At 44.4% G+C, this 15,728-nt stretch overlaps 1 protein-coding gene across 3 annotated transcripts in view; it reads left to right on the top strand.

Moving 5' to 3' along the window:
* SCAI (suppressor of cancer cell invasion) overlaps positions 1–15,728 on the top strand; it is a 538,528-nt gene that overhangs the window by 88,025 nt on the left and 434,775 nt on the right. For 2 of the 3 annotated variants that reach the window (XM_069241740.1, XM_069241741.1), the window contains one exon: positions 372–411. The exons of the other annotated variant lie outside the window; for it this stretch is intronic. In XM_069241740.1, coding sequence (XP_069097841.1) covers positions 377–411 — 35 coding nt within the window. In that variant the 5' untranslated portion in view covers positions 372–376. The remainder of the gene's footprint in view (positions 1–371; positions 412–15,728) is intronic. 3 annotated transcript variants of the gene reach the window in all.

Genomic DNA, 15,728 nt, shown 5'->3' with positions numbered 1-15,728 from the left:
TATTTTACACGTCCCTCATGCTCGTTCTGTATTTATTTGTAGGTCCCAGAGACCAAAGTTTTCTAAAGTTTTATGTAGTGCAACATCTATTCTGATCTGAAAGGCTAAGAGGAGTCGCCAATGTGCTGTCTGCTTTATTCCAACGTTGAAAGCGTTCTCTCTGCTCATGTGCCTAGATGTTACTCGTTCGCTTGCCTTGCTTATGCAGCAGCTGTTGGTGGCTTGGCTGTTAACCATCATTCCATATTGGCTGTGATGTTGGGGAGTGGACGTGGAAGGTGGTCACGGAGTGAATGTTTAAGTCAGGGGTGTTTAGCTAGGAAGGCGTGCTCCCTCTGCTGTACTGACGCACACAAACATCTGTTTTTCAGGCTGAATGGGGAAGAGAGGAAGGAGGAGCTCCTCAAAGAGGTTCGTCCAAGTCCTTTAGAATAAAGGCAAAATGGTTCTTTTTGTAAAGACGTACATGCTTTAACTCTCTGAAAACGTAATACATATGTGACCGTCGTCGCTCTTACTTCATATTTTCTTCTGCTGGTACTTTTGTCCTTGACTTTCAGGGTGCTACACCCATCTCCTCTTTGATGGACAGTGCTGAAGGTGTATCTAGAGATAGGTCTTGGCTTGAGTGAGTAAATCCAAGTGATGTCTCATTGACAGTAGTTTGAAATATGCACACTAATATTTCTCCATTACTACTGATTGGAGACCACATTGCAAGGAACTGTAGAGTCTGAAGGAGCCACCAACCCCATTACTGGAATGATCATTAGACATGCGCGCTCCTCGCTTGGACCCATCATAATAATATATTAACAGTGGGAAGTGAGGTGCTCCAAAATTACAAATCAGCTCCAAACTATAAATTTGCAGGGTGGTAACTGGTTTAAATGTACTCAATATTGTTATTCAGTGCTCTGTTTAGTACAGAACTTTGGTTCCTAAAGGTGACATCCTTGAAAAGTATTACTGAATCCAAGCCTCTCACTCAGGTACCTTTCTGTCTTTTGGTCTACATTCTTGTTCTTTCTTTTTCACAAACTTTGAGCTGTCCAAGATTATTGCACTTTCTGAAATTCTGAAGTATTCAGTCATTTGTTTGTACTACTAAAAAATGTCTAACTGCATGCAGCCTTGCAGATCAAGTACTAACCAGTAGCTCATTTAGTGTGAGCAACCATCGTCTTTCTTGTAGCTCATAGTCCTGACATTAAATCCCAGGTGCTTGACTATTTAAGCGTATGAGATGCAGACTCTCTAGATATTGCTATCTTACATAACCGGCCTCAATATTGTGCATCTAAATTGTAAAATCGAGTGATTGACTCATGACAGTGGTTACAGGATCATAACATGTTCGATACTACAAGTGCACCTCCCAAAAAGCATCTGTTCTTTTTATGTACAATTTCTTTCCAAACCACACTTTTTATAGATTACCTTCCTGTGAACAACATGAGATAATTAACTGTCCTGTGTGTGATGAACCCAGAAACCTTGGTGTGAGTCCCATTTTTAGTCTTGCCTACTGATGGTTCAAATGTCCATCGTCAAAAACCTCTTGTCTATAATATGGAAAATAGAGTGGGCTTTTGTCCAGTCCCTTATTTGTGGCTGGATGGCTTCCTTGGCTATTTTGTTCAGTTCTCTATTCCTTAGTCAATGTTTTTTCCAAGTAGGCTGTCAGCCATTTTGCAGCAGTAAATTAAACATGCCAAAATTGATGTCTTTGTGGGATGGCACTTGCACCCATCCCAAGATGGCCACCCATGTGTCCTCTTGAGTGTACGTGCATCACCATGGCATATCTTGTTTCACTATCTGGGGCAGCTTTATCCTCAGCTACACTTCCCCGGCATTTTAAGGTATGAGATAGAAGAATGTGGAGCTTGTTACTGACCCTGCTGGCCCTGCATCTTCTCAACCTTTCAAAGGGAGTGAAGGCGTTCAAGATTGAGGATAGACTCCGCTCACTCAGATAAAGGCCGGACATGACAGGGATCAAATCTATTATTTTAGGCCTATATGGGTTAAGTTGCTCCTTGTTTAGTCCTATATTCGTTGTGCAAATGATGACCATTTGTACACTTGTCCGCTTACAAAAGTCACAGTACTTTACTACTTTATTATGATTTATTGGATGTAAAGGAACCTAGACACAATGACAATGAAGCATGTCATTTGTCTTTAATTAACTCTTAAGTTCAGGTTTCAGTAGATTTCTATACATTTTATACAACAGGTAGATGAACATTACTATCTGTTATATCCCAACCAACAGTAAAACTCTCTCATTCCCACCCTCGTTCCCCCACTTGTCCTGGTCCTAGATATAACCCCCTGCTTAGCCCGCCTGCACGGCCCCCACAGGAGAGTCTAACTTTTAAGCGTATACCGTTCAAATTCTAAAATGTTAACCTTTAAACCATTCTCTTTGATACCTTACTCGGTGTCGCTCTCTCTGAAGGATCTTTGCCTTCAGCAGGATCTCTGACCAAAGACCACCCACCAAAAGTCCTTGACTGGTATCAAGGGTTAAAGTAGGTGGGAGTAAGAAATGCCTTCTCCGGTGTAGGTTTGGCAAATCAGTTTACAGAACTCACAGGTGTGTTGGTAAAAATGCGTTAACATCACACATCTGTTTGATACAATAAAAAAAATAATGATTGTGCCTTCCACTTAAATGTTAGTTGTTTTATATCTAGAGTCATGATCTTTTTGCTTGGTCCATCATCAGGGCTCTCTGTGCCTTAGTTTTCAGGTTTGGTCATCCATTGGCAATTTATTTTGGCTGATTAGGCTGTTCAGTTCCCTGCATGAAGTGATGTGGGGCCTACCAGTCACCCAGATGGCCATGGTAGCTGGAGATAGGTGTTGTAGGCTGTTCAAGGCCTGTCTAAAAGTCGTGAAGAGCTATATTGAGAGGTTGACATTTCAGTGCACAAAGTCCATCTGCTCCCAAAAGTCTAGGCACGGGGTCTTAGTTATGGTCTATTTTTATTTATAACTATAAGACTATGGCCGGCTGGGGTTGGGTGGCCTTGCAACAGAGGTCAGCAACTGCAGATGGTTATCGGCCGGCCTTTGCAGTGTGACTAGGAGACATACAAACATTCATCCTTGCCATTTCCTTTGGGAAAGCTGATCAAAGAATTAACTCTTCAAGATCACCTGAGGTGACTAGCAGGTGGATCTTAAAAATGTCTGGGTTCTTTTGATGACTTTTGCACCGTCTCTCAGTCCAAACCGTAAGTCCACCCTTGATGGAGGACAATGATTAATAAAGAGAAGAGGTAGTTGAATACCTTTGAAAGGGATGTGTACACAAATGCCCTTTGGGGATTTCCATGCATAGCTGGTATTCCAATATTCAATATTGAATATGTCCAATATAACTGATTCTCATAGTCTCCGTTCTGGTTATCGGATGAGTTGTACATGCCCGCGACTCCTCCCACCTGCGATCTCTTTTCGCCTTTTGTTCACAACACCCTTAGGAGATCCAAAATAGGATCCTGGTATTATGCCCTGCCATAATCATTACTTTACATTACATTACATAACATTGTCATTATCTAAGCAGCCATCATCATCATCATTTTACAACTATTTCCAAAGCTGTATTGAAGTGAAACGTTTGCAATTTATTTTATCCCTGTTTGCAACTGATTGCTCTATGTTTATTTAGCTTTTAGACACATCTACAAATTGTACCCTTTTTTCACCAGCTCTTTGCTTGACCTCTTACAAATAATGTAGTTTGCAATGTATTTTGTGTGCAATGTTATTTGGGTTTTGAGAACGTGGCGGAGGTGTCGAGTCCAGTTTGGGAATATATAGATATATATGTGTGTGTATATATATATATATATATATATATATGTATATATATATATATATATATATATATGTATGTGCATATATATATATATATATCTATATCTATCTATCTATCTATCTATCTATCTATCTATATGGATATATATATATATATATATATATCCAAAAACAAACAGTTGCAAGTAACTTCACCACCGCACTCCAGGAGGAAATTATTTCTTTTTATTGCAGTCAGGATTAACCAGTAGGTCGAAACGTGTCAGTGGTGAAGGATGGTGATTTAATCCTGACTGCAATAAAAATAAATAATTTCCTCCTGGAGTGCGGTGGTGAAGTTGCTTGCAACTGTTTGTTTTTGGATTCATGAGAGGAAATGGTCCATTCCTCACACCTGCACCAACATGAAAGAGCGCGCCAGAAGCAGGACCAGTTTGTTTTCTCATATATATATATATATATATATATATATATATATATATATATATATATATATATATATAGATGTTCAATGGCATGAGTAGCTGCAGATACACATGCTGTGCATTATCCTGCCATCTAGTGTTGGGCTCGGAGTGTTACAAGTTGTTTTTCTTTGAAGAAGTCTTTTCGAGTCACGAGACTGAGGGACTCCTCCCTTTTGGCTCCATTGCGCATGGGTGTCGACTCCATCTTAGATTGTTTTCTTTCTGCCATTGGGTTCGGACGTGTTCCTCTTCGCTCCGTATTTCGGTTCGGAAAAGTTAGTTTAATATCGGAAAATTCGACGGCATTGTTTGCGCTCGGTACCGGGTTAGTGCTAGCACATCGACACCGAAGAAAGAAGCGTTCCGGCGGCCCTTCGGGGCTTCCACTCCTCGGCGGGGCCTGGTCGGCCCGACCGCGTCCATCTTCAAACCTCATGGACCGGACCCCCTTCCGCTTCTGCCCCAACTGCCATGCAAAGTATCCTTATACAGACACTTGGGGCCAGATGTAGCAACGTAACAATTTGCGAGGTGCAAAGTGCGAGTCCATGCGACTCGCAATTTGCACCTCGCAAATTGGTATGCATTACGGTGTCTCAGACACCGACTGCAACTCGCTATGGGGTCGCAATGACCCACCTCATGAATATTCATGAGGTGGGTCGCAAATTGCGGCCCCATAGCGAGTATAGGCACTCGCAAACATGGAGGCCTGCTGTCGTCAGCAGACCTCCATGTTCGTGACTGCTTTCAATAAAGCAGTTTTTTTTTTTTTAAGTGTAGCCCGTTTTCCTTAAAGGAAAACGAGCAGCACTTAAAAAAAAAAACGAAACCTTAAGTTTCGGTATTTTTTCAGGGCAGGGAGTGGTCCCTGGGACCACTCCCTGCCCTGAAAAAATATTTTTGGGTCCATTCACAAAGTGGAAGGGGTCCCATGGGGACCCCTTCCAATTTGCGAGTGGGTTACCATCCACTTGAAGTGGATGGTAACTGCGATACCATTTGCGACCGCGTACGCGGTCGCAAATGGTATTGCATACCACTCAGACTCGCAAATAGGAAGGGAACACCCCTTCCTATTTGCGATTCTGAAATGCATATTGCGAGTCGGTACCGACTCGCAATATGCATTTCTGAATAGCAAAGAGGCTTTTGCGCCTCGCAAACGGCGATTTTCGCCGTTGGCGAGGCGCAAACCCTTTGCTACATCTGGCCCTTGGTCTGTAATCTGTGTTTGTCTCCCGAACACAAAGAGGATACTTGCGAGGCTTGCCGGGCATTTCGATCCAAGAAAACACTGCGGGATCGAAGAGCTAGAAGGCTCCAGATGGCGTCGATACCGGCCGGACACATCAACGTCGAAGAAGAGGAGAGGTTCTCCATTCGAGATTCAGACTCGGACGAGTCCGAGAGTGAGCAGCCGAAAATGCAACAAACCGTGAGTAAACCAGCCCCGCGGAAAACTCACACCAAAATAATGAAGGCCAAGGGGACGCCACCGCCAACAGGCCATGGCTTAACCCGAAAACACGGTGACCAAACATCGGCACCGAAGAAGGCCTCCCAACAGCCGAAGACATCCGACTCTGGTCGAGATACCGGCTCCGAACAGAGTCGGCACCGAGAGTTCGGCACCCCGAAACCCAAAAAGGTTTCCTCAGAGCCAAAAAAGACTGCTGAAAAGATTTCGGTGCCGAAACATGCAGCCTCGTAGCCGAAACACAGCTCCTATACAGAGGAACAAGGCCTTTCCACACAATTACAAGGCCACAGATTTGAACAAGAACTGGGCATGGGAGAGCCAGACCATACCCAGAGGAGGCTCCATATACAGAAAGACACGGGGAAAATCAGAACTCTTCCTCCAATAAAGATGAAACGGAAGCTCGCATTCCAAGAAGAGGAAATGCAGCCAAAAGCGAAAGTGGCTAAAGAAAAAACACCACCACACTTTTCGCCACAACAATCGCCAGCGCACTCGCCACATCTGTCCCCAGTAGCAACACCCGGTCTCAGACAATAGTCCTGATTGCTACCCGGCAAGGCCATCACCACCTGAGGACAGTACTGCTTACATGCAGGTGGTTTCCAGGGCAGCTACATTTCATAATGTAGCATTGCATGCAGAGCCCATAGAAGATGACTTCTTGTTCAACACCCTGTCATCTACACACAGCCAATACCAAAGTTTGCCAATGCTGCCAGGCATGTTAAAACACGCCAAACAGGTGTTTCAGGACCCAGTCAAAGGCAGAGCCATCACACCTATAGTGGAGAAGAAATATAAACCTCCCCCTACGGACCCTGTATACATCACACAACAGTTAGCTCCTGATTCAGTGGTAGTAGGAGCAGCCCGGAAAAGGGCAAACTCACAAACTTCTGGAGACGCACCACTGCCCGACAAGGAAAGTCGTAAATTCGATGCAGCAGGCAAGAGGGTTGCAGCACAAGCAGCCAATCAATGGCGAATTGCCAATTCGCAAGCGCTACTGGCAAGATACGACAGGGCACATTGGGATGAAATGCAACATCTCATTCAACACCTTCCCAAAGAGTTCCACAAACGTGCCCAACAGGTTGTCGAGGAGGGGCAAACTATCTCCAACAACCAAATAAGGTTGGCCATGGACTCAGCAGATACGGCGGCCAGGACAGTGAACACGGCAGTAACCATCCGTAGACACGCATGGTTACGAACCTCTTAATTTAAGCCAGAAATCCAGCAAGCTGTGCTGAATATGCCTTTCAATGAACAACAATTGTTTGGGCTGGAGGTGGATACTGCGATAGAAAAACTGAAGAAAGACACGGACACGGCCAAAGCCATGGGCGCGCTCTACCCCTCACAGAGCAGAGGCACTTTTAGGAAGCCGCACTTCAGAGGGGGGTTTCGGGCCCAAACCACAGAGCCTTCCACCTCACAAGTCAGACCCACATATCAGGGCCAATATCAGAGAGGAGGTTTTCGAGGACAATATAGGGGTGGACAATTCCCTAAAACAAGGGGGAAATTCCAGAGCCCAAAAACCCCAGAAACCGAACAGTGACTTCAATGTCACAAACCCCCAACACACAACACCGGGGGGGGGGGAGACTTACAAATTATTACCACAACTGGGAACACATAACTACAGACGCATGGGTCCTAGCCATTGTCCAACATGGCTATTGCATAGAATTCCTACATTTGCCACCAGATGTGCCTCCGAGAGCACACAACATGTCCAAACAACACTTAGATCTGTTACAACTAGAAGTCCAAGCATTGTTACAAAAAGAAGCAATAGAACTAGTACCCAACCAGCAAAAAGGAACAGGTGTTTACTCCCTGTATTTCCTAATTCCAAAAGAGGACAAAACACCGAGACCCATATTAGACCTTAGAACACTGAATCTTTACATCAAATCAGATCACTTTCACATGGTGACACTTCAAGACGTGATTCCCTTGCTCAAACAACAGGACTACATGTCAACATTAGACCTCAAAGATGCATACTTCCACATACCCATACATCCTTCCCACAGGAAATACTTGAGGTTTGTAATCCAAGGCGTGCATTATCAATTCAAAGTGTTACCATTCAGAATCACAACAGCCCCAAGGGTATTCACAAAATGCCTTGCAGTAGTAGCCGCTCACATCAGAAGGCAGCACATGCACGTATTCCCTTACTTAGACGATTGGTTAATAAAAACCAGCACTCAGCAACAGTGTATTCTACACACAAAATACTTCATAGAAACCCTCCACAAACTAGGGTTCTCTATAAACTACCAAAAATCACATCTACAACCGTGTCAAATACAACAGTACTTAGGAGCAACAATCAACACACAAAAGGGGATTGCCACTCCAAGTCCACAAAGGGTACAAGCCTTCCAAAATGTGATATCAAACATGTACCCAAACCAACACTATCAAGTGAGGTTTATAATGAAACTCCTATGCATGATGTCCTCATGCATAGCCATTGTCCCAAACGCAAGACTACACATGCGGCCCTTACAACAGTGCCTAGCAACACAATGGACACAAGCACAGGGTCAACTTCAAGATCTAGTGTTGGTAGACCGCCAGACACACTTCTCGCTACAATGGTGGAATCCTATAAATTTAAATCAAGGGCGGCCATTCCAAGACCCAGTGCCCCAATACGTAATCACAACAGATGCTTCCATGATAGGGTCGGGAGCACACCTCAACCAGCACAGTATACAGGGACAATGGGACGTTCAACAAAAGCAACTGCATATCAATCATTTAGAACTGTTAGCAGTGTTTCTAGCATTGAAAGCATTTCAACCGCTAATAGCCCACAAACACATTCTTGTCAAAACAGACAACATGACAACAATGTATTACCTAAACAAGCAAGGAGGGACACACTCATCACAACTGTGTCTCTTAGCACAAAAGATTTGGCATTGGGCGATTCACAATCACATTTGCCTAATAGCACAGTACATCCCAGGGATTCAAAACCAGTTAGCCGACAATCTGTCGAGATCACCAACAAACACACGAATGGGAAATTCATCCCCAGATACTACAAACTTACTTTTGACGCTGGGGAACACCACAAATAGACCTATTCGCAACAAAAGACAACGCAAAATGCCAAAACTTTGCGTCCAGGTATCCGCACCCTCAGTCCAAGGGCAATGCGTTATGGAGGAGTTGGTCAGGGATAGTTGCTTAAGCTTTTCCCCCTCTCCCACTCCTTCCTTATCTAATAAACAAATTGATTCAAAACAAACTCAAACTAATACTAATAGCACCAACCTGGGCTCGCCAACCATGGTATACAACACTACAAGACATGTCAGTAGTAACTCATATCAAACTACCAAACAGACCAAACCCGTTGACTCAACACAAACAACAGATCAGACACCCAAATCCAGCATCGCTCAATCTAGCAATCTGGCTCCTGAAGTCTTAGAATTTGGACATTTAAACCTTACACAAGAGTGTATGGAGGTCATTAAACAAGCTAGAAAACATACTACAAGACATTGTTACGCAAACAAATGGAAAAGATTTGTTTGTTACTGCCATAATAATCAAATTCAACCACTACATGCTTCAGCCAAAGACATTGTAAGTTACTTATTACACTTACAAAAATCTAAACTCGCATTTTCTTCTATTAAAATACACCTCACAGCAATATCTGCCTATCTGCAGATTACACATTCAACATCACTCTTTGGAATCCCAGTCATCAAAGCAATTATGGAGGGTTTAAAAAGAATCATACCCCGAGATCACCACCAGTTCCCTCGTGGAACCTCAATATTGTATTAACATGACTCATGGGTCCACCATTTGAACCCATGCACTCTTGTGAGATGCAATACTTAACCTGGAAAGCAGCCTTCCTAATAGCTATCACATCTCCTAGAAGAGTAAGTGAAATACAAGCATTTACTATACAAGAACCCTTTATACAAATACATAAACATAAAGTGGTTCTCCGTACAAGTCCAAACTTGTTACCAAAAGTTATATCACCGTTCCACCTAAACCAAACAGTGGAACTCCCAGTCTTTTTTCCACAACCAGACTCAGTAGCCAAAAGAGCCTTACATACGTTAGACATCAAAAGAGCACTAATGTATTACATTGATAGAACAAAACAATTTCGCAAGACAAAACAATTGTTTGTAGCCTTCCAAAAACCTCATGCAGGAAATCCAGTATCCAAACAAGGCATTGCCAGATGGATAGTGAAATGTATTCAGACCTGCTATGTTAAAGCTAAAAGAGACCTGCCTATTACACCGAAGGCACACTCCACTAGAAAGAAAGGCGCCACAATGGCCTTTCTAGGAAATATACCTATGACAGAAATCTGTAAGGCAGCCACATGGTCTACGCCTCATACATTCACAAAACATTACTGTGTACATGTGTTAACAACACAACAAGCCACAGTAGGACAGGCTGTATTACGATCATTATTTCAAACAACTTCAACTCCTACAGGCTAAGCCACCGCTTTTGGGGAGATAACTGCTTACTATGCACAGCATGTGTATCTGCAGCTACACATGCCATCAAACGGAAAATGTCACTTACCCAGTGTACATCTGTTTGTGGCATGAGACGCTGCAGATTCACATGCGCCCTCCCACCTCCCCGGGAGCCTGTAGCTGTTATAAGTTGATGAAACTTGTACATTTGTAAATTTGTAAATATATACTATTTTTATACACATTATGTACATAGATACTCACTCCATTGCATAGGCACTTTACTATATACACAACTCCTACCTCACCCTCTGCGGGGAAAACAATCTAAGATGGAGTCGACGCCCATGCGCAATGGAGCCGAAAGGGAGGAGTCCCTCGGTCTCGTGACTCGAAAAGACTTCTTCGAAGAAAAACAACTTGTAACACTCCGAGCCCAACACTAGATAGCAGGATAATGCACAGCATGTGAATCTGCAGCGTCTCATGCCACGAACAGATGTACACTGGGTAAGTGACATTTTCCATATATATATATATATATATAATTTGCTGAGTGTAATATGCTATCCATTACTATTGTTGTGTGTTTAGGAGGTTAAATGTGTCCATTGTAACAATAAGATAACAATAACTAGACTTTGCATGTATGGTCCTGCTGTACACTGATTCTAGAAAAGCATTTCTTTCCTGGATCAGTTATGCTTCACCGTGGTGATAACATGGAATATGACCTTTGCACCGTAGTATAAAATGTGTGAATCTAAGCTTATTAGAACACTTGTTCTAGATACCTTATTTGCTCCATGTCCACATTTAAGTACAGTGGCATGATATATATACATATATATATATATATATATATATATATATAATATATTTTTATATTGTGCTGTCTTTATTGGATTTATTGCCCAACTCAAGCTGCGGTAGCATAAATAAACCCATATATTTTATAGCCACTTGAAATATGGAAAATTCGTCATGGTTTCTCGTAAAATACAGATTTCATAATCTTAGTGACTGTTATCAACCTTCACCCCCACCCCCGTAGGGCTACTAGAATTATATGCCCTAGGTAGGGCCGCTGGTATTACGTGGCTGGGCAGCACCAAATTATGCGGGAGGGCTGACTAAATTATGCAGCAAGAAAAAATAAATTAAATGCCACAATGCAGCACATTTTTGATAGTGTCACGGGTATTTTGTGATTTTTACTCACTGCGATGCTCTCTTGGTGAAGATTTCACTTCATTAGCACCATTTTAACAACCAAATACAGAAATAAGCAATCGAATGACGATCAGTAACCCTTTGCGAAGAACTTCCACTGCGGTCGAGCATGTCGCGACACGTGTAGTAATCTTTTATCCGTATGAGCCTGAAACAACATTTTTGTTAAATCTGCAAATGATGAATTATGTGGCAAATGTGGAAAATCCATAATTATATTAAAAAAGCAGTGGCCGCAGAATCGCATAATTCCAGTCGCCCCGTTATAGAGGAACAACTAATACAACAAGGTTTTCTAAATTATGCGCAAAATACAAAGGAAGTGTCTTTTCTGCTGCATTGTTGTCGTCCATTTCGGTTAGAAACAACGTTTTCGGGAAATCTTCAAATTATGTAGCTTATTCACTAAGTTCACAACTATGCGATAAATGCTCCAGCCTCAGAATCACATGAATCTACTGACCTTCACCAAAGTCCATTGATTTATCAATAATTTATTCATGAAAAGAAAAGAAGCCCAAATAGCCTAAATGCAGTCGGTGCTCATTGTTAGCTTCACTTGGAAGAAATAATTATTTTTCAAGCTAACATCTCCAAAATAAACATGGAATATAAAAAATACAAAACAGCGCAACATGGTGCCATATTGTAGTTTTATTTTTTGTTTTGCAATTCTTTATTACAGAATTTCAATAGTACACACGGATACTGTACAGGTTAAAGGACATATAAAGGTCTATCACAGTGGCCGGAACACATTTATTTCACATGAAAGTCCAACGCGTGAGATTAATAATTGTCCAATCCTGTGGAAAAGAAACTATGCTCAGAACGGGAAGGTGTAGGGGAAGAGAGAAAGAGGGGAAAAGAGGAAAGGGGAGGGGGTTCAAAGTCAAGGAGGTGTAGTAGGGTTAAACATTATACTGTCGCGGGCTGGGGGGAGCGTACTTCGTCGCTTAGGGCATGGCGTCCCATAGACCGACATGTCTGAGTGCACTAGTCGGTCGTGACCTGTGGTTACTTCGTATGGCCATAAGGGCAGGAGGCATGATCATGATGTCTGATGTCCAGTAATGGTGCATCCCCTGGGTAGCAGTCAATGAGCAGGCCGTCCATCCTGACTACCAGTTTTTGGCCGTCGGGGTAGAGCTGAGGGGGTGCGCCAATCTGTGAGAGGTGTAGTCCGCAATAGTTTGGATCAACAGGCCATGACCTCTAGCTGGCGAGGGGGGGGCGGTTCTGCAGTGAGGCTGGTGAAGGACCTGTGGTGAGTGGGTGATGGGGGTAAGAAGAGGAGAAGATGAGGAAGAGAATAGAAAAGGATAGAGAAGAAAGGAGAGGGTGGAAAAGAGGGGGAGGAGGGTAAGGGGGGAGTGGGGTTAAGGAGAGAGAAAGTGGGGGAGAAAGCGGACAAGGACAGGGGGCACTATCGAAAGTCAGAGGGTAGGGGGGTATGTTGAGGCTGTGACTGAAGTTCCGCAGTACTTTGCGTGGATGAAGGGGGAGGGAGATAGATGATGAAGGAGTTATGGCGCCTCTGCTAGGAAGGGGGCCCACACCTGTGTAAATAAGGCTGCCTAATCTTGTAGGTTGTAAATAACACATTCATGGGTGGCTATTCGAATCATAGCTGCCATCCATTCATCTGGGGTTGGGGAGGCCATTGATCTCCAGTGCCGAAGGATGCAAATCTTAGCTGTAGCGAGCACCATATGTAACAGTCTTTGTTGCGGGCGTGATAGAGTGGGGAGGGGGCCCATATCGTGTAGGAGGATGGTCGAGGGGGTGAGTGGTGATTGAAGTGGCATGGAGTCTCTAAGGATGGAACTCACCGTTTCTCATAGGGGCAGGACTGAGGGACATTCACATATGATATGGAGTAGATCGCATCGAGTCGCCAGACATCGCCAGCCTTTCTCATGTGGTAGTAATCCTGCTCTGTGCAGTTTCAGGGGAGTCCAGTACCAGTCATGCAATATCTTAACAAGACAGAATATCAGTCAGGCTTCCCTAGTTCCCCTGTCTATGGCATCCAGTATGTAAGTCCAGTCTTCCATTGAATAGTCCGTCTGTAAACGGGCCTGCCATTTAGAGCGTAACGTTTCGAGGAGGGGTTGCAAGTGAAGTTGACGCGTTAGTACATCATATAGGCCTGTCATTACGCCTTTATGGCGTCCCCATGTTTTTAAATAAGTAACCACTGTGGAGGCCTTGAGTTCCCAAGGGGCAGCACCTATTGTTTGTCGGACACAGTGTCTGAGTTGCAGATAGCGCCATTCCTGCCTCGTTTGGAGATTATATTCCACTGGTAGGTTATCGAAGGACTGGAGTGATCTCCCATTGACAACCTGCGCCAGGCATGCAATGCCCGCCTGGCTCCACTGTGGCCAGTTAAGGGTAGCTCCCCCGATCTGTAAGTTATTTTTTCCCCAAATGGGGGCTTGAGCATGTAAGAAGGGATGTATACCGAGTAGGCGGGTGCTCTGCGCCAGGCTGCACGCATTGCTGTGAGCATTGGGATGGCTTGTTGGGACTGTGTAGGTTCCTTACAGTATAGGCAGTTTAGACTGCCAGAATGGGAAAGTAGGAGTTTCTCCATAGCTACCCATTGTGGTCGTTCTGGGTTCCCCGTTAACATGTATGCCAATTGTGATAAATGGAGAGCCAGGGAGTAATGCTCGATGGAGGGGAGTCCCAAGCCCCCGCAAGATCGACATGCCATTAACTTCGCCGGTGTCAGTCGTGGGCGTGTAGAGCCCCACATGAAGGCTCTCAGCGCTGCGTCTATTTGTCTGAGGGTCGAAAGGGGGACTTGGAGGGGGATCATGCCTAGAACGAAGGTAAAACGCAGGAGTGTGACCATTCTCACTGCCTCTACCCTGCCCCACATGGAGAGTCCCAATTGTGACCATTTCGCGAAGTCTCATTTCATGCGCTATAAGGGGGTCCAGGTTATCTGGCACCATACGTTCTAAACCCCGGTTGACAAATATTCCCAGATACTTGAGACGGGTCGGGGTCCACCGGAACTCATAGCCATGCAATGCGGCTCTCGTCGTCATAAATGAGAGGGGCAGTGCTTCACTCTTGTCCCAGTTCACCCGGTAACCGGAGTGTAATGCAAATCCATCTATGATCTGCAGTAAAGCCGGCAGAGATCTCGTCAGATCCGTTAGAGTGAGTAACTCGTCGTCTGCATATAAGTATATTGTGGAGGTACCACCCTTCAGGGGTATACCTGTGATCTGTGGGTATTGACGAATAGCAGCCGCAAGAGGCTCCATTGCCAGCAAGAACAGGAGCGGCGATAGAGGACATCCCTGCTGCGTCCCTCTCTGTATTGGAAAGAGGTCTGATAGAAAGCCCCCACAATTGATGTCGTGGGGTGGTCGTAGAGCAGGTGAACTTTGGCAATTAATTGGTCTCTTAATCCAAATTTTGACAGGGTGGTAAAAAAGATAGGGCCATTCAATCTGGTCAAATGCTTTCTCAGCGTGTAGGGACAGGGCGAGAGCCTCTTCCGGGATGTTCCTTGCTTCCCACAGGGTATGACCAAGAGTGCGCAAATGATTCAGAGAGGTGCGTCCCGGCATGAATCCCACCTGGTCGTGATGTATCAAGGATGGGATGACTTTACGCAGGTGGGCCGCCAGGACACTGGCAGGTATCTTGATATCCCCGTTCAGGAGAGATATGGGGCGATAGCTGGTGCATATTAGCGGGTTCCGTCCTGGTTTGGGTCTGACAGCTATCGTTGCTCTATTGGATATTACGTCCAAAGAACCTTCTCGACATGCCTCATTGAGTGCGTCGTGGACAGCGCCAATCGTCTGGTCACCAGCCCATTGGTGAAATTCTGCAGGGAAATCGTCCAGAGCACTTTGTGATAAGAGAGATTGGAAATGGCTTGCTCTGGTTCAGTCCTGCTGAACTCTCCGTCTACAAGAGAATGGCCTTCAGCCGAAAGGCACGGCAAAGCAGTGTTGTTTAGGAATGCTTTTATGTGGGCGGGGTCAGACATTGGTTCCGGGGTATACAGATGTTGGTAGAAAGTTGCAAATTAGTTTACAATGTCCTGTGGTCGAATGAGTATCTCACCATTCGTGGATGTGATGGCTGGGATAGCTAGGGCAGCCTCCCTTTGTCTGAGCTGCCCACTAGTAGCCGGACAGCCTTCTCCCCTTGTTCATAGTGTCTTCCCTGCAGACG

Source organism: Pleurodeles waltl, chromosome 6, assembly GCF_031143425.1.
Source record: "Pleurodeles waltl isolate 20211129_DDA chromosome 6, aPleWal1.hap1.20221129, whole genome shotgun sequence".
Classification (NCBI taxonomy): Eukaryota; Metazoa; Chordata; class Amphibia; order Caudata; family Salamandridae; genus Pleurodeles; species Pleurodeles waltl.
The sequence above is the reverse complement of the archived record's forward strand: the minus strand, read 5'-3'. Positions and strand labels throughout refer to the sequence as shown.